Raw genomic sequence first — 22,300 nt, forward strand, 5'->3', positions numbered from 1 at the left:
AAAAGACAAACATCACAAAAAATAAAAGAATGAATAAAACTTTAATGAATAAAATTCATTAAAAAGGACAGAATGCGACATGAAAAATGAGTAACAAAATTTAAAAGTCTTTATTATGAAATACAAAACATTTGAATGCATTTAAAATGTATGTAGATTCATGGCAATGCTGAGGAAATAACATTGTATTTTGTGGACCATACCTAAGTACTTGTCTCTGAAGTTATTCACTCATTGTATTATACACTTTTCTTTTTGCTTGTTGATTTGTCTCTCTCTCTCTTTCTCTCTCTTTTTTTTTTTTTTGTTAAGTCTTCCATCGTTAAGCGAGGTTATAAGTTTCCAAATACTAGGATGCATATTTGTAACTGAGTTTTGTATTGCTTAGTGAAAGCCCTCTACACTTTTATTTTCAGCATATTGTTGTTGACATAGTGTCACTTCTGTTGATAGATGTCCCAAAGTTCTATGGGTTCAAAACTCTGCACCACTCTGTAGACCACTATGAGCTAAGATTAACATAGTTTAAAATGGGAATACTGTGTCCATGGAGAAATGAAACTAAACTGTCAACCAGTTGATGAAGCCAGCAAACTGTCACGTCAAATCGTCAACCAGTTTTTTGTTTGTTTTTTATCTTATAGGGCAAAATTGCCTGATAGCCAATAAGTTATGTGGTGAAAATGTTTGCAGCAAAAATACTCGTGGGTAAGATACCTACAGGGAAGATGCTCATGGCAAAAGTACTTGGAACTGGCTGGCAGCTGCGTTGAGGCAGAGTGGTTTGGGCTAGAGTCTTTCCCTTCTTTCCCATCTGATGGACTCTTCATTCTTTTTTTTTTTTTAATTTTTTATTTTTTCAGCATAACAGTATTCATTATTTTTGCACCACACCCAGTGCTCCATGCAATCTGTGCCCTCTACAATACCCACCACCTGGTTCCCACAACCTCCCACCCCCCGCCCCTTCAAAACCCTCAGATTGTTTTTCAGAGTCCATAGTCTCTCATGGTCCACCTCCCCTTCCAATTTCCCTCAACTCCCTTCTCCTCTCCATCTCCCCTTGTCCTCCATGCTATTTGTTATGCTCCACAAATAAGTGAAACCATATGATAATTGACTCTCTCTGCTTGACTTATTTCACTCAGCATAATCTCTTCCAGTCCCGTCCATGTTGCTACAAAAGTTGGGTATTCATCCTTTCTGATGGAGGCATAATACTCCATAGTGTACATGGACCACATCTTCCTTATCCATTCGTCCGATGAAGGGCATCTTGGTTCTTTCCACAGTTTGGCGACCAGGGCCATTGCTGCTATAAACATTGGGGTACAGATGGCCCTTCTTTTCACTCCATCTGTATCTTCATTCTTGAAGATCTAGCTCAACTGTCAGGCATAATGGAGGATGCAAAGTGTTTAGCAGAGCGGGCTCTGGAGTCAGACTTTAGTTCACATCCCAGCTCCATCACTAACCAGTGCTGTGACCTTTGGCTTGTTATTTAGCTTCTCCAGCTGCAGATCCTTTGTGTGAAATAGGGTTATTAGAGTTCTTAACTCTTAGGGTCATTGTGAGAATCTAAGGTAATTCCGTAGTCCTTTGTACACAAATCAAAATACATTGCTGTAATTATTTATGTCACGATCTCTCTCAGTAAAGAGCTCCTTTAAGACAGGTCAATTTTGTTTTGTTTTGTTTTGATTTTTACATTCCAAGTAAATAACAGAACATCTAGTACCCAACCAAGCCCTTAATAATATTAGCTAAGAATGATCAGATCATATATCTGACGCTAGGATTTCCGGATATTAAGGTGTCAGAGTCAGCGAGAAACCATAAAGACAGCAAAACTGCTTTTCCTGCCGTTACTTCCTCTCCACCACTGTGGGCCCTGAAGCCATAATGCCGGGCAGACTCACCTGATTTGAAGAGAGATTCCTGCTTTTCTGTCTCTGTCTAGACAAAGAATTTTAAGGCTGTATTTAGCTGCCTCCTATTTTTAAGGCAGATTTGCCCCACATCCCCCCTCCCAGTTATGTGCATTAAACAGCTTAGCTCTGACAGCTTGTTGTAAACTGAACTGATCTGTTGTTTTTGTCTTCTTGACCCAACCTAACAGATAATTTCATGTCTTGTAGACCAAACAACTGATTGACTCAATAGGGTAAAATTCAGTCAACTGTTTAAAAAAAACTTCAAACAACTAATGTAGTGACATGTTTCACATTGTTTTATTGTCTCAAATTTGATATTAATTTAGTTGTGTTTATTTTGCTTTAAGTCAAAGCCAGTGTGGTCTATAAAAATATTAAGGGCTTTTAAAAGGTCAAGACTAGATCCCAACAGTTGTTTTACTACAAATAAAACTGCAATATGAAATTATTGCTTACCAAGTATTTTGTGAGGACGATGATTATGAAATATATGAACACACTTTTGGAGAAGAAGAAGAAAAGAGTCATTAAATTAAGAAATGAATAATTTCTCTTTTAACGTATTATTTATAAAGACTCATCTATTATTTTTGAAGATATATTTACTCCCTAAGATCTTCTGGAGATATTTTAATGGATCGCTTGGTTTATTAAGTTGGCCTAATATAAGGCAAAGATCTACAAATCAGTCAAGGGTTCAAGGAAAGATGGAAAGAGGATCCAGGTGCTTTGATGAGAGATGCAGGAGTTAATATTCTGATATGTCACATAACTGGAAATGATTTGGCAATTGGACAAGAGCGTTGTCTCTTTTATTAGCACACTCAAACAGCAGCAGAAAAACAACCTTCCATTTGATTCTTATTGAGATTTATTGTTTTTAATAATGCCACTTTTCAGAAGTATAGTCATGTGCTCACTTAGACAGGCTGACAAAGTGAAAACTTGTATGTGATGCAAAGTACCCTTTGGGCATAGATTAAGACATATATAGTGCAGTGACAAGTCAAGTCAAATGCCCACAGCAGACAACAAATCCCACTCTCCCTTTCCCACTATCTGGCTCCCATTTTTGCACCATAGAACCTGCAATGGAAATCTGGCAAAACATAGAACACAGATGGCTGCCAACTGACATGAAAAGTAAATTTTATTAAACATGTTTACATACATGAGTTGTTCATTTTAAAAGCACAGGGGAGTGTTAAGACAAGTGGTCAAAATAGAAAGATACTACCCAATTATAATCAGTTGATTGTTGGCCACTAAGACAGAACGGAATCTAGTAGAAGTGCACCAATGCTCCAGTTCTTCCTGCTCAGCATGGTGAGGAGTGGTCAGTCTGTGCCCTGTGGAATGATGGGCAGATAAATCTGGCATGTGTAAATAATAATAAATAATTCACTTGGTGCAGGCAGTATGTCTATGGATTAAAACCTAGTGTGTACACAGTGTCTACATGTGGTACAGCCCCACGGTAGGAATCTACACCAAAATATTAATTAGAAGGAATTTGGTCCATACTACATCACGTTTTCCAGTGGGTAAAAAATAAAGTCCATCTATAGACATTTCACCCCAAACTCTGGAGTCTGGCTAAAATCTGCAAAATGTCTATAACAAAAATGGATGGCTTAGATTTCTTGGTTATTTCATTATAGTAATTAACGAGCAAACTGTACAAGTACATGCAACATACAAGCTGGCCTAATGTGGAACTAACATACATTATTAAATAATCTTTTGTGTTTTTTTTTCATTTTTTTTTCTTTTTTACTTTTTTTTTTTTTTTACAAAATGTGCATGCAGCTTTGAACAGTTCCAAGTCATGCTGCTCTATTTGTGTGATCACAAAAATTGAATGACTCATAAAAGGAGGGAGAACATATCAATGCACCTGCAGAGTCTGCAGTTTGTAGCACGTATACAGAATGTCACAAGGGAAATTCAAGGCCAAGAAAAACTCAAATGAAGAAACTACAAGTTGAAATTTGACTTTGTTTTATTCCCCACCCCCAAAGTAAGATACTTTGCATTAAAAAAATCAAGCTTTGTGCTTGCATCAATCTCAAAGAAATGTAAACTAAAATTGGATAAAAACATTACTTTAGTGCAGAATATTTCAACTGGAATTTCCAGTGGAATACTGGACAGCTCATACCATGCTCTTTCCAGGGCAGATGGGGGTGTCCACACTGAGACATGGCTGAGAAGCCTGAGCATAGCTGAAAGTGTCTTAGGCTCAAATCTGTTTCTAGTCACCATTCTGGGAAGTCAAAAGTATGGTTTAAACACATGAGCATATACTTTTTTGGGGGGGGATATCAGGAAGAAAAAGTTATTACAAGGAGTGTTTCCCAAAGTACAGTTATGCAGTTAGTTTTAATTCCCAGCATTAGTTGCAGATTGACTTCTTTAAAAGTCTTCCATAAAAGACAATGGAAAAAATAAATTAACTTTTTAGAACACAGATTATTTTTCATTTAAGAAGAGTGATTCTGTGATTGTTGCAGAAGATAACTTTTTGTTTTCTGGGTTTCCACACACAAGACTGAAGGATTCTAAAATGAAAGCCAGCGAAACCCTTCATTGGCCTCATCTTGCCTAGATGTTGAACACTTTGGGGAGATGCCACAGAGACTGTTTCAGCCCTTTTTTGGTGCTTTTCAGAAAAGAAAAGAAGGGTCTTTGTAAGCATCATGAGGCCTGTCATGACATATCCAAAAACTAGTGGAAATAACAAATACAGTGAAAAATAAATCAAGAAACCAAAACCCAACAAACAGCACACAAATAAAACACACAGAAGAACAAAACTTCTCAAACACCAGGGAAATAACACTGCTTGTGGTCTGTGCAGAAACATGTAAAATACAACTTTTCAGAGTGAGAGTTTCCAGTTTGTTCAGTTTGGGGTGTGTGCATGCCTCTGTGTGTGTGTGTGTACGTGTGTGTGTGTGTGTGTGTGTATGCGCGCGTGCGTGTGTCTGGATTTGAAGTTTCCTCTTTTTCTGTTTGTCAGAAGCATCAGTGACTCTCACTAGCATGTTGACTCTTACTGTAATTTGATAGACTGCCTTGTTCTGTCATATGAAGCCAGGTTTTAAACAACAAGTGGGACATATTATTGAAAAACTACTACAGGCAAAACACAATTGATTGTCTGTCTCCAACAATGCTTTTTGATCATGAAATATCTGGTTCAGATTATTATCCTGAAAGGTAGAGTTTCACTGGAATGACTCTGGTATGAGTTCACTACGAGCGGATGCAGGGAGGCCCAGTTGAACTTTCCAGAGATGACTGGGAAGCCCGGCGGGTTAGGGGAGTGAGTGTGGGATCCACCAGGGATGATGGTGGGAACAGCTTGTACCATCCGATTACCATACTGGATAGATCGAGTTCTTCCAACAAGATTTGAGCCACACCCATAAAGCATTTATGGTCCATTCTGCCGTAGTCTCCCCAGACAATCACCTGTGAGACAGAAAAATGCAATGAAACTTGAATGTCTCTTTCTTTCACATTTGCTGAGTTGAAAGCAACTCTTCTGTCAAAGTGGGCCAGTCAGGGAAGCAGAGGAAATGAATGTAACTGATACCAAGGAGGTAGAACAGACAGAAAGATACTAACAATAAAGTGTTCAAAGAGGCACTGCCCAATAACTTTTAGATTTGATAGAGTGCAAGTAATGTTTCCCTAGTCAATGAGGGGTCTTAGCTACATAAACCATGTTAAAGAAATAAATATACAAGTTTGTTTATATACAAATTCAACACCTTCTTGAGTACTATCTAGTAAGTGAAGTGAGGGCCACAGAGATACAGAAATTAAAATTTGTGCACGTTAGCCGGGCAAAACAACATAACTCAATGTCCAGCGGTGTGTGTATACGATGGACTATGTATAAAGAATGAGAACGTGCATTATATTTCTTTTATATTATGTATTTGGTAGTGAAGGGACAGGTTGAAAAATAATTGTAAGTCATTGCCTTTTGAAAATTTGTGTGACAATTCTGATTTGAGCAGAGGGTTAATAAGTCAGAGAGTTTAGAGGCAGTGCAATCTGGGTCAGCTCCTGCCGGAGTCAGATGAGTAGTCTATTACACTTATTCCTCCTCCTAAGGTTCTGTTTTCCACTCCTCTGGTCAGCTGTGAAGGTTCTCAACTGAGCTCATGCACTCGCTTATACAGGCAGGAGTGGCGAAACTTCCCTTTTCAATTTACTGAGTAATTTTGCCAAATTATTTAATCTCCGTGATCCTCATACATAATCTTTCAAATGGGGACTATGATATTTTAGGCACATGATAGTTAACATGTTTAAAAGAAGTAATGTAAGGGAGTGTCTTGGTGGTGCAGTTGGTTGACCATCCGACCCTTGGTCTTGGGGTCATGAGATGGAGCCCTGAGTCGGGCTCTGTGTTCAGCATGGAGTCTTCTTGGGATTCTCTCTCCCTCTGCTCCCCCTCCCCCACCACGTGCTCTCTCTAAAATAAATACAGCTTTAAAAAAAGAAGTAATGCGGGCGCCTGGGTGGCTCAGTGGTTAAAGCCTCTCCCTTCAGCTCAGGTCATGATCCCAGGGTCCTGGGATCGAGCCCCGCATCGGGCTCTCTGCACAGCAGGGAGCCTGCTTCCCCCGTCTCTCTGCCTGCCTCTCTACTTGTGATCTCTGTCAAATAAATAAATTAAAAAAAAAAAGAAAGAAGTAATGTATGCAGTTACTTAACAATGCATCCGACATTCACCAGTCCTGAATATTCGCTTTTTCCTTCCTTTCTTCCTCTTTGTATCCCATGTCCGGCACACAGTAATGCTCGATAAACCATTAGCATCATTGGTCTTGATTATCTACCTATCTACCCTCCGATACTACCAACTTACTTATCAAGAAGAGGGGACATGGGAAGCAGGGCAAAAGCAGAAGGAGATGATGGAGAGAGGAAAAAAAAGAAGGGAGAGAAAATAAAAATTATGTCTTCCCTTAGATCCATCAGATATTTTCAATACTATATATTGTTTGTATTGTAAATTAACAATGTTTTTTTCTACTCAAAGATGTCACATTTCTCCTCCCTAAAATCTATTCTCTTCATGTTTGACCACCTCTTTAGTGTTTATATGAATAATGTGGACATTACTATGTAAACAGTCACACTGTTACTGACCTGAAGAACTTTACCCTGTGGGCTTTCGTCAAACACCAGGGACTGTTGATACAAAGGATCAAGGGTTTTTCGTGCAATTCTTGTCTTCTTCTTGGCTATACAGGCCCCGTTTTCCAAAAGATACACTTTGACGTATGGAGCTGAACGAAATAATATTTAACATATAAGAAGTTAATCCTTCAAGTTAAATTGATTTGATTAGAGAATGTCTTATTAGAGAATTAGAGATGCTTAGTGAAAAGTTTCCTATTGACTGTTTAAATCATTTTAAATTTCTGGTGCTCCATAAATTCTCTTTCTTAAAACTCTTAACGTTACCACAACTGGCATTTTCATCATTCCCAGTAAAGGTCTGCCAAGTTAACCTAAGACTGACTGATCTGGGGTACAGCTGGCATCACGATTCAGGTGTATAACTGAAAGCTCATTGTTTCCTTTTTATGCTTAAAACTAAAAAAAAAAAAAAAAAATTTTTTTCCTTTCCATTTGTAAATGTGGAGAAAAAAAAACAACACAAGCTAAGAAACAATCATAGCTAAACTTTTCTTAATTTAATAATACTCTTCCTTATACTTTCTGACAGAATAATTGTGCAAGGAAAACCCAGATCCATTTTAATAGAATCGAAGAATACAGAAAAGCTGCCTTTTTAATCAGTCAGATGATGCAAAATGGGGAACACAGAATTCAAATGCAGCAAATATTTTGATTTTTTTGCTTATGTCAGAGTCTCCTGTCCAAACTCGGTACCACCTTTCCTTACCGGGTGTGGACTTGGACCCAGGTTTTTGCGTGAGACTTCGTGCTCTAATAACTTCAACCTCTAATTGGCCCTTTTTATCCTCCATTCCAATTTGTATGTCACCTGCAAGTGGAAAGGAAGCAAATGTCTCAGGGTCTTTGCAGTTACACACAGTTAAAAAAAAAAAAATAGAGGTACATGACATTCTCCAGATTGTAATCTTCATGATCTTGATAAAAACCCTCCTATTTAGAGCTCCCTGCTTCCACTTTTTTTCCCCTGCCTCCCAATCAGGTTTTGAAATGTTTTCCTTCATTTTTCTGGTACTAATCCATGTTATGAGAGTCCTATATTATTTTATAAATCACTTAATAACAACAATATGAAGTATTTAAGCCTAGTAGGGTTTCTTATCCTTTATGTAACCTAGTGTATAATACTTAGTAAAGGTATAATTATCTGTATTTCTGTTACCTAGAAAAAAACACTATTAATGTTTTGGTGAATATCCCAGAAACCTCATAAGTACTTTCTCTTTCTTTAACTCCTTTTCTCCCTTTATTCCTTCTTATCTATCTTTTATCTATCATCTATCCATCTCTGTTGTGACCACACATCCTCAATTCATTGACCGTACAGACCAGTGAATGGTCACGCCATTACCTCAACCAGATCCCTGTTGATGGAAATACCAGTTATCTGTGTCATCGTTATTACAAATAATACTGCAAAGAACAGCTTTATACAGAAATTTTGCACAGATTTTACATTATTGGGTCTAGTTAAATGGACAATCAAAAATTCCACACATATTGCTATGTACCCTTCAGAAAGCTTGTGCCCGTTGGTACTACCACCGGAAGTATCTATCCTCCCATTTTCCACACCCGCGAATAGGGGTATTAGGAATATGTCTAATTTTTACCAATCTGATGGTTAAAAAGTGATAATTTGCATATTAATAGACAGACTGAACATATCTCTAAATATTTTTAGTTTGTATCCCTTTATGTTTTGCCTGTTCATGTCCTTTGGCCATTTTTACTAAAGTGCTCATCATTTTCTGATTGATATGATACTTAGTTTCTGAAAATGCTAAATGTAATTATTTCTAATTTTTTTCTTAAATTCTCTCCATTTTCTCAGTTGTGAATTCTCTTTATTTGCCAGGTCAGTTGATCAACTTTGTGGCTCTGGATTGTTCATTGGTTTTATAACTCTGTTTTAGACCTCAGCTCCCAGACTTCTGTTTTGTTTTTATTTTAATCACATACACACATAGTTAAAAAATCAAACTGTTCTATAAGTCTTCTTATTAGTCTAAAAGAGTCCCATTATCTTTCTCAACTTCTTGCCTTCCAAAGGTCACTGCTTTCAAGATTTTCAATATTTTTATCTGATTTATTTTGTACTATTTGGCATCTACCTCCCTATTTCTAAATACTATACATATAAGGTATTTTTCTATATTTTTCAGTTTTAGATATTATTATTGACTTCTAACTTCATTTTCTCTCACTGCCTTCCTACCGCTGCCATATACTTGACACTTTCTGTTATCCCAATATTGGACTCTATAATTATGATTATGTAACATTACTTAGAAATGAACGAACTAGAACACTGTGTTTACTTCTCATTTCTTGGACAGCTCTTCCTTTTCCCTATACTAAATAGTGTCTTTTTAAAAAGCATCTGCATACATTTTTATGTACATATCATTAGTTCAACCCCTTATTCTCTCCTCCTTGTTGACCTCTTCCAAAAAATCAAACACAGTAAGTATTCTGTAATTTTATTTTATGGATCTGACAATTTGGACAAATTTTTATTTAATTAATTTATTTATTTTATTATTTATTTTAATTTAATTTTACTTAAATTCAATTAGCCAACATATAGTACATCATTAGCCTTAGATGTAGAGCTCAACAATTCATCAGCTGCGTACAACACCCAGTGCAAACTGCTTTTGAAGCTTGCTGCAGCTGTTACCTTCAGATTTTTCCTCACTATTGTCTTGGGTATCCCAACCATTTCTCTCTTGTGTTAAAGCATTTATTTACTGGATCTTTTCTTCTTTTTTTAGTTCCTATTTTTTTTAAGTTCACTTAGTTCATTTTGTTGAGGTATATCCTCTAGTCACTTTCTGAGCAATGTTGTGTATGAGGAAAATATTCCGAGACCTTTCTTTGTCAGTATGTTTTTTTTATTCCAGCCTGAAACTTACCTGATAATTCGACTGGCTGCGGTACTCTATGTTGGAAATCAACTGTTACTCAGAATTTTTAAGGTAATACGCAGTAGTCTTCTGGCTCCCAGTATTATTACTGAGGAGTCTGATGGGAATCTGACTTTTGATAATTCTGTATAGAATTATTTTTCCTCTTAGAAGACTTGTAAGATTTTCTGATCTCTGGTGCTGTGAGAGTCCATGATGATGCGCCTTTGTGGTGACCTATTTTCATGCATTTTGCTGAGAATTCCATGGAATCTCGTGTCCTTCAGGGGAATAGCTATTGCACATGTTACATTTCATTTTCTCCTTTCATCATTTTCATTTTAACTTAATTTAGGGTTTATCTTGCTAGTAGGAGTTTTCAATTTATCTGTCTTTGGTTTGATCCTTTGAAAGATTTTTCCCATTCCAAGAGCAAAGAAACATTAAGTATTTTTTAGTATTTTCTAGTGTCTTTCTCCACCTCGGTTCTCTTTTATAATTGAGTATAAAATATATGTATAGGTTCTGAAGTGGGGAGGCAATTTCATTAATCTTTTTTGTTTGTTTAGTTTAACAGTTTTGCCAACATTCTTTACTGAATAATCCATCATCTTTCTATGCTGTGAAATGCTACCCTCATCCTACATTTGGGTCTGTTGTGGACTCTTTATGTTGACAAAGTTTTCTGACAGTTCAAAGATTTATGACTAACTTTATTCATTTTGCATCATGTCTCAAGTTAGAAACATGCATCAGAAATTAGAATAGTCATTTGAAGCCAGCAATACCCTTGCTCAAATGTTGCTTCTCACTTATATTACTATTATGATACTTTAAATGACCTTGTCAGTCATGAAACATCAGTTTTCCTGTGGAAAAAATGGTTCTTACCCATTGCAGGGGTGGCAAGGGTTTGGCGGCCAACAAGCTGAGCTGGTCCCAGTCCATCAAGAAAATCACTGAATTGACTGTCTGCTCCTAGTCGTACTCCAGGAAATATTAAGCTATCAGCAAAAGGATAAAAATCAAAACATTAGATCTCCTAGAATTCCTTTCATTAGTTTCCATTTGACTACTAATTCTGATCCCGAATCATGAACATTAGGCAGTTTACGTAGACTCTTGGCATTCACTGCCTCTGAACCAAGTATATGAATTCAGCACTGACTGAGAAAAGGTCGAAATAAACTCTCGAGTTAAGAGCTGATGTTCTATTCAGGAGGGTGTCATTATAGTTTTTAATATACGAAGTTTTCTGGACATTTACAAATACAAATCCCTACATAAATACATTGTTGACATAAAATATGAGATACTAATTTTTATATCATGAATTTTACATAAATAATTGTTCATGAACATTCAGTAACATTAATGCTAAATTCAAAATGTACCTGATAATGTCTTCAATATATGTTATAGCAAAGTACAAATTCTTATTTACAGGTAAAAATGTTTCATTTATTCATTTTTTAATGAACTACATTTTTATATTATCTGAGATTTTCATTCAGTTCAAATGGAAGAGAATTGATTAGACTATGCCCATTTCTTTTTTCTTCAAAATAAAGCATTTTTTAAAAAGAGTTTATTTGTTTGAGAGAGAGAGCACAAGCAGTGGGAGTGGGAGAGGGAGAAGCAGACTCCCCGATGAGCAGGGAGCCTGATGCGGGGCTCAATCCTAGGACCCAGAGATCACAACCTGAGAAGAAGGCAGGCACTTAACCAGCTGAGCCACCCAGGCGCTGTCCATTTCTTACTCCACCCTGACTGCCTGAACTCCCAGGGCTGTAAGCTCCAGCGGACAGTGAGTGTGCTCTTCTTGTTTACTTATGTATCCTGGGCAACAAGAACCATGCTTGCTATGTAGTGGGACCTCAGTGAGCATTTTTCAATAAGCATATTTCTATAGGGATTTATTGTTTCCAATGTGCTTTTTCACGTATTATTTCCTCATAATCAAGGGAATTAGAGAGGGCACATATGATCACTTTCAGAGACTATGAAAAACAATCTGTAAGAGGTTAAGTGGCTTATCCACAGTGGAGGTACATATTATTTATTAGTTTCATATCAGAAAATAATGTCTCCTTTCATTTGTACATTACAACACTTCATCAAATATTGGCATTTTGTCAGCAAGTTCATCTCCGTAACTTTCATTCCTGCTGATGTTTGCTCTTAGCTATATCTTACCGGGAGTATCCATACAAATCATTTGATCAAATAAACACTAGTTTCAGGAATAGGAAAGCATGTCATGAATATTAACTTGGCATAATTTTATTTCATCTTTCGAACAAAATTTAAAAATGCCAGTAGAGTAAAATAAATTATTACTATTAGATTGGTAAATGAGATTTCTAAATGGCAGTAAGTGAATAATTATAGAAAATTTGTACATGATCAATCCCCAAGTAATCCACCGCAGACTAATAATTACTTAATTGTAAGATCTATCACCTCAGTAAAAGTTTGGTTTTATCAGAAAATTTCTCAAGCATAGAAAAATGCAGGTTTTTTCTTTTTTGTGAGATCTATATGTAAAAGCATGTAAGTAAAACACAAATCTAGTTATATATTTTTAAGATTTTAAGATATATTTTAAGATTAATTAACTAAAACTCTTTAACAAGAAAGGTAATGAGGAAGATAAATTCTGTTTTTTTTTCCCAAGATAAAAATGAGTGGTGTTTTAAAAACAAAAAAATTATAATTGCTTATTATCAGAGTGTTAGACTTCCACAACTCGGAAACAAAAGAAAAAATAGTTTGGAGAGAAGAAGGAATATGGGAAATCAGTTCTCAATTCTAAATTTTAATTCAGATTTTGGTGACTAGACCAGATTATGAGTTTTCCCACATGAAATAACCCATTAAATGTAGCATTTCTACACTAAACATCCAGGAAGGGACTATTGTGAGTTTTCTGGATAATGGAGATCGGTTTATTCAGGTTAACTCAGCTTTTCTTCATACCTTTGAAAAGTCTGAGTGACCAGGTGCAGCAGTGTGTCCCTGTGTACATATCATAAGGGGTAAGGCTGTTTAAAACATGGAGGGTTGAAGCCCTAGTTAAGTAGAGCAGCTCCACTGAAACTGCTGGCAGCTGTTATTTTACCTTTGACCACACAACTGGCGGTTCTAAAGCCAAACAGAGGTGCTGACATCACTTACTTTCCCTCAGAGCTGTAACTGTTGATGCTGCCGTCAGTAGACTCTCGACTTGGTTGCCTTACCATCTTCCTCATTTCGGCTGCCATTCCTGTTTCTGTGCTTCTCTGGATGGTGCTTTTTAACTTCTTGTGGCCTGACTCTGACAAGAGAGAGTAAAAGAAACTCTAAGTTTTGTTTAGACCATCTCTCCCTAAATACTGACCGATTCTGCAAATAAAACAATGATGCCTATAATTAAAAGCTTGCTCAGAAAAAGAGAGTCTAAGAGAATCATCTGGTTTGCTACATCTCTTTGCCAACATATGCTTTGGCCAAGAAGGTAGTCGTGGAGGGCAGACCACTGCCCCAGGCCCAGAGACGGCCTGAATCTCAATGAAACAAGATGAGCTCATTGTAATATTGCTGCTTAAGTGACCACTGCAGTGAAAAGCGGGATTTGGCACTGAACGGCATTATGTGGAAAGATGATGCCAAAGAACCTAAAAGATTTTTCCTCAGTCTGGAGTGTTCCAAATGTATGGGAACAGACCTAATGATTGGGCCTTGTCCTTTAAAGGAGAAGAGGCACAGGGAACCGGGCATGAAAAATAGCACAGTTTTGACCATGTATCAGTAATCCCATAAAGAGAAACGGTAGTATTTCATGGAATGCTTTTTGAAACACTTTACCATACACAGGCTCATTTGAGATGGCACAGAGCATACCTATGGAGGTAGAACAGGTATTATCTTAACTCGAAGCCTTTTGGCTCTCTCATGGCTTGTTGCCTCAGCTGCATGACTTCTGACTGGCAGTTTTGGGTGTGAGTCTCTTTTGGCATCATGAATTATAATGACTGATCATTTTCTTGACAAACTCTAAGTTCAGAGCAAACCTCCTCAAGCCACTTTGAGACACACTAACCAGCATTCTATTCATACCATGGAAATGAAATTCTAAAACACTTATTGGATTAGAACAGTATCAAAGTGATAGACAAATACTTAGACTTTTAATACCCGCCCCAGTTTTAACATCTACGCAATTGATACATATTTCTGATTTTCTTTCAGTTTTTCATACAGCAGCATTTAATACCCATTAATATATGCTCTGTATGCATCTATGTATGTATATAAACACAGAAAGGCTCCAACCCTCATAAAACCTTTGTGAAGTAGGTGCCCCAAAACATTCCTAGATAAACAATAGGAAAGACTGCTGTTTTCCTCTCATATTTGGTCACTGCAATCCTTTTGTAGTTTGCCTAATAAAAAAAAAAATTGATTATGCTATATGAACTCAATAATGAATATTCTCTACATAAGAGTCATGGCAGTTCCTTAAAAACATAAATCTGAATACGTCATTCCCTTGCTCAAGATCTTGTGCTGGTTTATCATCAAAACTAAAAGAAAAGCCAAAATTGTTACTATGGCTCGTAAAATGCTCCTGGCCACTTCTCAGATCTCACACGCTGTCTGTCATCCTGTCCTTGCTCTCCTGTTACATGGTCTTCCTGAATTTTCTTGAACACTCCAAGCATGCTGCTTCAGGGCCTGCCTTCCTGTCTTTCCCTTCTGAATTTCTTGCCTTGCTTCCTAACTTTGCTCAGGTCTCTGTGCAAATGTCACCCCCTCAGAGAGGCTTTCTCTCATCTTTATCATTTGCCATCTCCTTGCCATGCTTGGTATTTCTTTATAGCACTGCTCTGCCATTAATCTTCTATTGTTTCCCCAATTAGAATTTCATCTCTAGGAGGAGAGGAACATTGTGAATGTTGCTCATTGTTATCCCTAGTGTCTAGAACATGGGTAGAAACTCAGTAACAAGATCACACATTTTCCTCATTCCGTTTAATGTAACTATAATACAAACTATAATACAAAAATATAAATATAAAAATATTTAATGTAAATATAATACAAACTTTTTTTTTAAATGATTGCACCATTAGGTGGTGTCATAATTAAGCCATCTCCTTACTGATGAGCACTTGGAATGTTTCCAGTTTACAGGAGAGTTTTTATAGAACAAATTTCTAGAGGTTGCATGCTAGTGAAAGGGTAGGAATCTGTTCCGTCTTAATAGCTATTCCTAAATTGCCATTTAGAAACATAGTAATTTAAATCATTCCTACCAACATTCATATGGATGTACCCACTTTCCCACGCTTAGGTAGGCTTCTCTACTCTTCCCCCTTCTAGTCTCTATCTTGCCTATTTGACTCGTCACTGCAGAATTTGTACACTTACTGAAGGTAGTGACTTCATTTATGGACTTTCTAGTGCTGTTTGATTGATTGATTGTGCCTTCTTCTCAAATGCAGCTCCTTTATGAAGTCACTACGGTAGAGCAACATTTCATTCACGCACCCATACTGGCTACAGTCCACTTCAGGGGTAAAAGGCAAAACCCAGCCGTGTGTTACTGAAGTGAGCTAAGCAGTGTTATGCAAATGTTTCCCCAAAGCAGTGGGAGGCAGTAAATCCAGGGTGGGACACTGAATTCTTACTGAGAAAAAGGACTATCATAGCTAGAAAAACCAGGGCAAACTTGAAATCTAAATGGTGTGGTGACTCTGGAAACTGGAGGAGAAACAGCTAAGACAATCAGTAGTGGGGAAGTTTGGTTACTTGTTCATTCAGTTTTTCATTTACCCATCCAACAAATATTTACTAAGCACCTACTATGTATCACACAAAGTTCTGGTGCTGGGGATATATTGACGAATGACAAATTTCCTGCTATCATGGAGCTTACATTCTCATGTGTGTATACAATCAAGGCAATGAACAAATAAATAAATATATGCTTGGTAATAACTGCTATGGAAAAAAAAAACATGAATGATAAGGGGGGAGAGAGAGTGACAGAGTAGAGTGGCAATGATTTTATTATAAAGGGGTCAGGATCTCATTAATCATCAGTCCGGAGCAAGTGATGACACAGGCTGTGAGGGAACAGGGAAGCAACATGGGTGGCGGGACTGTCCTGCTGACTGCGTGGGAGGAGGCTTGTGAGTAATGGTGATCCGGAGGGGGCCACTGTCTTCTCAGCTGTGCACAGCTTTCCTCTGCAGTCTTTCCAATGTTGATGTTGACTCTGGCCAAAACGCTCTGTGGCCAGAGATCTTGGGGCTCTGTGTGTACCTGGCAGTGCAGGTGACAGATGCAGAGTGGGCTCATCAAGTAGGCTATCATTTCCTAACACAGGTTTCACATGGTTGTCACTTAATACATATTCGTCCAATGAATGAAAAAATTAAAAGTGAAGAGTCTACTAATTTGTTTACATAATTTAATTGGGACATCAAGTATACTTAACAAAGGGTATATTTACAGAGTGTCCTAACATTCTTAGAGCAGTTTTAAAACTTAATAGCTTCCAAAATGTAAATGCTACCCACTCTGAGAAAACATCATTTGAGCAGCTGGTTATTCAACTTTCTTTTAGAGTTACTTAATTTTATGAATTTGAATATATTTTTAATTTTAAAGTTTTTGTTTTAGTCCTTTTGAAGACAGCAAATATGGACTGATACCTAGCTTCTGTCTTATTCATAATAATAAATATTCAATGAAAAGAGATTTGATGAACTAAACAATGTATAAAGGCCCAGGTAAAAACTGCATAAACAGTTCTAGCTATTAATTTGTCTTCTTTAAACTCACAATAGCTTTAAGACTATTTAGAATGCAAGGGTTGCAAAAACTTTGTTTTGTAGATGTGGAAGCTAATTTTGGAGAATTTTAGCTCATGCAACAAATACTTGTTCAGCAGTTATACTGAACCGAGCCTTTTCCAGATCCTGGTGAAACAGCAATGAACACAGCAGACAAAAATCCCTGCCCTAATGGAACGTACACTCTAGTGAGTATAATGGTTTGCTCAAAATCATGACAGTGAGCAGCAGAAGCCGGATTGGATCTTCTGAATCTCAGTCTTGTGACCATTTCTTTATACCACAGTTTAGGAAAACACAGTCTAATCTCATTTTACAAACAGAACAGTGGTTTAGCTACACAGATATTTTCATGTACACATTCTCATATGGGCTTACAAATTCATTTAAAAATTTTGTTAAAAGCACATATAGTCTATACAAGTACAAAGGTATATAATTATCTAAATCTGTCTCTGTAAATATGTTGTGATTATAGCATAAATATATGTTCCATATATGTAATTTAAAAAATATCAATACCATGCATTAAACTACTAAATGACATCACCATTATTTAACAATTATTTGTATCCATTGAAGAATCATTTACCTGGTTAAGACATGAAGTCTCTTATCAAATCATGACATGAAACCTTTGACTTGAAACTACTGTCCCAAATATTATACAAAGAACAAAAGGATTAGAAAACTCACCTATTTTAATACTCTGTATTCAGAAACACATGAAAAAAATTAGTAAAATCCTTATCATTTGGGAACAATTATTTTCCCCTGCTTTGGAAGAACTTTCCCTTCCAGAATGTCTTCTTTACATATTAATTATTTCTCTCTTTTCATAGTAAAAGATGTATGTTACATTTAGAAACACCTCCTTGATATATTAATTCATTCTGTAAATACTCATTGAACACCAAGTACCTATAGTCTAATTGGCAGTTTTCTAGATGTTGGAGCTACAACAGTCATAAGACAGGATAGTGCATATAATGAGCAATTAAATAAGTTATGATAATTTTAGAACTGGTAGTCATCATGAAAAAAAGACAAAAACAAAAAGAAGAGACTGTCCCAGTGGAGTGAGTTACTTTTGATCCGCCGGGCAGAGAAGGCCACTTTTTTTTTTTTTTTTTTTTTTTTTTTAGATTTTATTCATTTATTTGACAGACAAAGATCACAAGTAGGCAGAGAGGCAAGCAGAGTGAGAGGAGGAAGAAGGCTCCCCACTGAGCAGAGAGCCCAATGCAGGGCTCGATCCCAGGACCCTGGGACCATGACCTGAGCTGAAGGCAGAGGCTTTAACCCACTGAGCCACCCAGGAACCCGGAGAAGGCCACTGCTGAGAACGTAAAATAGGAACCAGCTTTGCAAGGATCTGAAGGAAGTATTATCTAGGCAGAAGGAGCCAAGTGCAAGAGCCTGAGGAGTGATGAACTTTCCTTGGCTCGTCTGAGAAAGCTCTGAAAAGTTGAAGTAAGATGGATGAGGAGAAGATGGGACTGGGAGAGTCTGTAAGACCTGGCGGGGGGCGGGGGGGGGGGCCCTGCTGGAAAACAACCCGGGTTTTGTTCTAAGTATAATGGGAAGCCACAGGGAAGGGTTGTGATCTGATTTACATTTTCAAAGCATTGTTCTAGCTATTGTGTGGAGGATGAATTGTAGGAACTAGAAGTGGATGCACAGGAGACCTGGAAAGTTACTTTCTGAACTAAGAAGAGATAAATAGTGACTTAGGTTAGGGAAGTAGCGGCAGAGATCAGGGAAGAGGGTAAGCTTCGATTATATTCTGAAGCAGAACTGACAGTACTTGCCCAGTTAGATGTCTAAGTGGTTCAGAAAGAAGAACAAATCCATTGACTTTCAGGTTTTTCGTCAGGATAACTAGTTGAATGGTAGTGTCATTTACTGAAAAGGAAGAATTCAGTAAGTGGTGGAAATTATGAGTTCCCTTTTGGATGTTTGAGGGGCTTCCTAAATAGCCATGTGGACAGTAAAGTAGGAAGTGTGTGTATGATCACGACCACCAGGGACAGGTTAGGGTTGGAAATAGGACAGTTGGTAGTGAGACACACAGACAGGATATACTGGCATACAGATGGAATTAAAAATCTATAGTACTTACGAGGAATTTGAGAATCAAGACAGAGGATCATAGGGGAACGGAGGAAAAAAATGAAACAAGATGAAACCAGACAGGGAGACAAACCATAAGAGCCTCTTAATCTCAGGAAATAAACTGAGGGTTGCTGAAGTGGAGGGGGGTGGGAGGGATGGGGTGGCTGGGTGATGGACACTGGAGAGGGTATATGCTGTGGTGAGTGCTGTGAATTGTGTAAGACTGATAAATCACAGATATGTACCCCTGAAACAAATAATACATTAGATGTTAATAACAAAAATCTATAGTACTAAATATAATAGGGAGGAAGTATAGATAGAGATAAAAATAATAGACAAAATAGAGCCCGGGCTATTTTCCTTATTTAGAGGTCCTGAAGAAAGTCAAGACTGTTAAAGAGCATACAAAGGAAGACAATTTAAGGCATGGGGGAAAAAAGGTAAGTGTCATGGTACAGAAATCAGAAGAATAAAGTGTTAGAAGTAAAAAAAAAAAAAAAAAAGTGTTGTTTACCACTTAGAATTTTAGTAAGAAAGAGACACAGTGTGCCTGGGTGGCTCAGTCAGTTAAGCATCTGCCTTGGGCTCAGGTCATCAAGTCCCTCATCAGGCTCTCAGCTTAGCGGGGAGCCTGCTTCTTCCTCTACCCTCCACCGAGCTAGTGCTTGAGCATTCTCTCTCTCTCTCTCAAATAAAAAAATAAAATCTTAAAAAAAAAATAGGCACAGAAGTGATGATAAGGGCCCAGCTCCATGGAGATCACTGATTTTTTTTTTTAAGATTTTATTTATGTATTTGACAGACAGAGATCACAAGTAGGCAGAGGGGCAGGGTGGGGGGCACAGGCTCCCCGCTGAGCAGAGAGCCTGATGTGGGGCTCAATCCCAGGAGCCTGAGATCATGACCTGAGCCCCAGGCAGAGGCCCAACCCACTGAGCCACCCAAGCACCCCGGAGATCACTGATTTTAAGCGTAGATTTGGTGAAGAAGTAGGGCTGGGACCTTAAAGGAATGGTCAGTCAGAAGAGAGAATGAGAGATAAGTAACTACAGGGAGCTCCTATGACTATTTTGAAAAGGTTTGTTGTGATTGAGAGGTACTATTTGGAGAGTTGCATAGGATATGCAGAGGTTGTCTATTTTTTAAGATATGTGACATTAGAGCCTGTTTCTATGTGGATGGGAATGGTTAAATGTGTATCTAATATTACTGGTTGGAAAGGTAGATAAACATAGATCATGTCTGACAAATTGTCTTTCCATCAAAGTATTCTCTAATGCCCAATGAATAGTCAATTTTGTCAATTAATTGGAAAAATAAGTAAAAGACTAGCACTTAGTTGATTAAACAGTTTGGATCCAAAAGATTAAATGCAGTAATATCCTATTAGCTCATGAAGAAAAACTATAGAGAAGAAGAGTCTTTTGGTTAGCCTGAAAATGAAACTGAGGTCAGTGATAAAAATTATTATTTTTTTATGTACAGAGACAAAATTCAGTTATGTTTTTAAAAAGAAAAGTTGTGGGGCGCCTGGGTGGCTCAGTGGGTTAAGCCGCTGCCTTCGGCTCGGGTCATGATCTCAGGGTCCTGGGATCGAGCCCCGCATCGGGCTCTCTGCTCGGCAGGGAGCCTGCTTCCTCCTCTCTCTCTGCCTGCCTCTCTGCCTGCTTTGTGATCTCTCTCTGTCAAATAAATAAATAAAAAATCTTTAAAAAGAAAAGTTGTTGTAGTTAATAAGTTCTGGTCATTCATTCCCTTGTTTACTTACTCAACAAACTATTCTCTGAGTGCTTTGGCTCTAGGGCTGTATATGGAAGAGTAGAAAGGAAAGAGGCCCTGTCCCCAGCCATGTCACTGCCGAACAGGACAGAATGACAAGCAGAAGTTTAATTGTGATGCAGTCTAAGTACAACACAGAGGACTTATTTTATATTTATCTAGCCTTAGGTATTTGTCTTATGTATATATTCAGTAATATAGAGAGAGGAAGAGAAAGGGAAGGAACAATTTAAACAGTGAGTATGTGTCTGCGCTGGCTTTGCCACTAACCGAACATGTAACCTGGCGAGATCATGAGACGAGAAATGCAAATGTTCTCTTCCTTTACTTTGTTTCAGTTCCTGAAGAGAATCTGGTGTTTATGATGATCTCTAAAAGAGGCTTCCTAAAAAAAAAAAAAACAACCCTTTTTTTCTAAAAAAAAAAAAAACCCAACAACCAACCCCTTTATCTGGTGTGCAAACGAAGCAGCAGCAATTACTTACAAACTGACAGTACTGGATACACTGGGAGACGAGATCAGTATCCCAGGGATTTTAAAGGGGAATTTTAACTCCATGCAGGTGATGAATGGGGGGTTGGGTGGGATTTGGATTTTAGGTTAAGAGAGCAGCATATTTAAAGGTCCTGACATGATAAAGAACATAGTCTCCTGAGAAAGCTACCTTTCCAGAATGCCCACACTTCTGTGAATGGTGAGAGAGGGCGCCAGGGCAGGCTCACACAGGCCTCTCCTCTTAAGGCTCTCAAGATGTACCATTACGTATCATTTGGGTGGCTGTTGTACTGTTATTTATTAATGTTATTAATGTTCTTAATCATCTCAAGGTCTTGGTCTTCCATAATGCCAATATTACCCATATAAAGTTGTGTGTAATTTGTATTACATACAACCTGATATAGAGGTAGACTCAAAGGTCTTCAATAATCATTCTTTAAAAGAAAGCCTCCAGCAGTTCCCCTTTGTTTGATGTCGATGCTCCCAATGTTGTCATAACCATGTAGAAATCTTTGAGGTAGTCTGTTTTAATAGTGCCACAGCTTTTCTTTCCAAGTTTTTAAACAAACAAAAATGTTCCTTTTCAGTTATGCCAAAGTTTTTAAAATATATTTTGTTCCAACCCAGATAAGTACAACTTATAAAAACTTCATAGATCTGAAGATTATTTTTAGAAAATTGCACTTTGACTTTATGGGTCCCCTCCTTTAACCTCCATGTTAATCCTACAGCCATAAAGTCCACAATTTCCCTTTCTTCTTCTTCTTTTCCAGAGATTTAAAATGAAAGAAATACAGTGGTTGAGAAAATAAAATAACAAATAATAATAAAATATAATCATAATTATGTATGTATATTATATAATTATATTATATGTAAGTACTTATATATTATATAAGTATATATTATATTATATATAAATATAATAAAAATAAATTAAATAAATAAAATAAAAAAATAGTATCATTAAGAATTTTCTTGTGAGACAATGGA

General features: G+C 37.3%; 1 protein-coding gene across 50 annotated transcripts in view; it reads right to left on the bottom strand.

Annotated features, from left to right (window-relative positions):
• Positions 1-2,716: 2,716 nt before the first annotated feature.
• Positions 2,717-22,300, bottom strand: part of RIMS1 (regulating synaptic membrane exocytosis 1) — a 491,535-nt gene continuing 471,951 nt past the window's right edge. For 37 of the 50 annotated variants that reach the window (XM_032864370.1, XM_032864373.1, XM_032864369.1 and 34 more), the window contains 5 exons: positions 13,247-13,385; positions 10,961-11,073; positions 7,870-7,971; positions 7,107-7,246; positions 5,193-5,411 (listed from right to left, as the gene is read on the bottom strand). In XM_032864370.1, the coding sequence (XP_032720261.1) occupies positions 5,193-5,411; positions 7,107-7,246; positions 7,870-7,971; positions 10,961-11,073; positions 13,247-13,385 (713 nt within the window). Of the gene's footprint in view, positions 5,412-7,106; positions 7,247-7,869; positions 7,972-10,960; positions 11,074-13,246; positions 13,386-22,300 lie in introns of all 50 variants that reach the window. The other 13 variants (XM_032864386.1, XM_032864392.1, XM_032864391.1 and 10 more) reach the window with 2 other exon arrangements.

The sequence above is a fragment of the Lontra canadensis genome, unplaced genomic scaffold (genome assembly GCF_010015895.1).
Source record: "Lontra canadensis isolate GAN:19392208 unplaced genomic scaffold, GSC_riverotter_1.0 scaffold27, whole genome shotgun sequence".
Classification (NCBI taxonomy): domain Eukaryota; kingdom Metazoa; phylum Chordata; class Mammalia; order Carnivora; family Mustelidae; genus Lontra; species Lontra canadensis.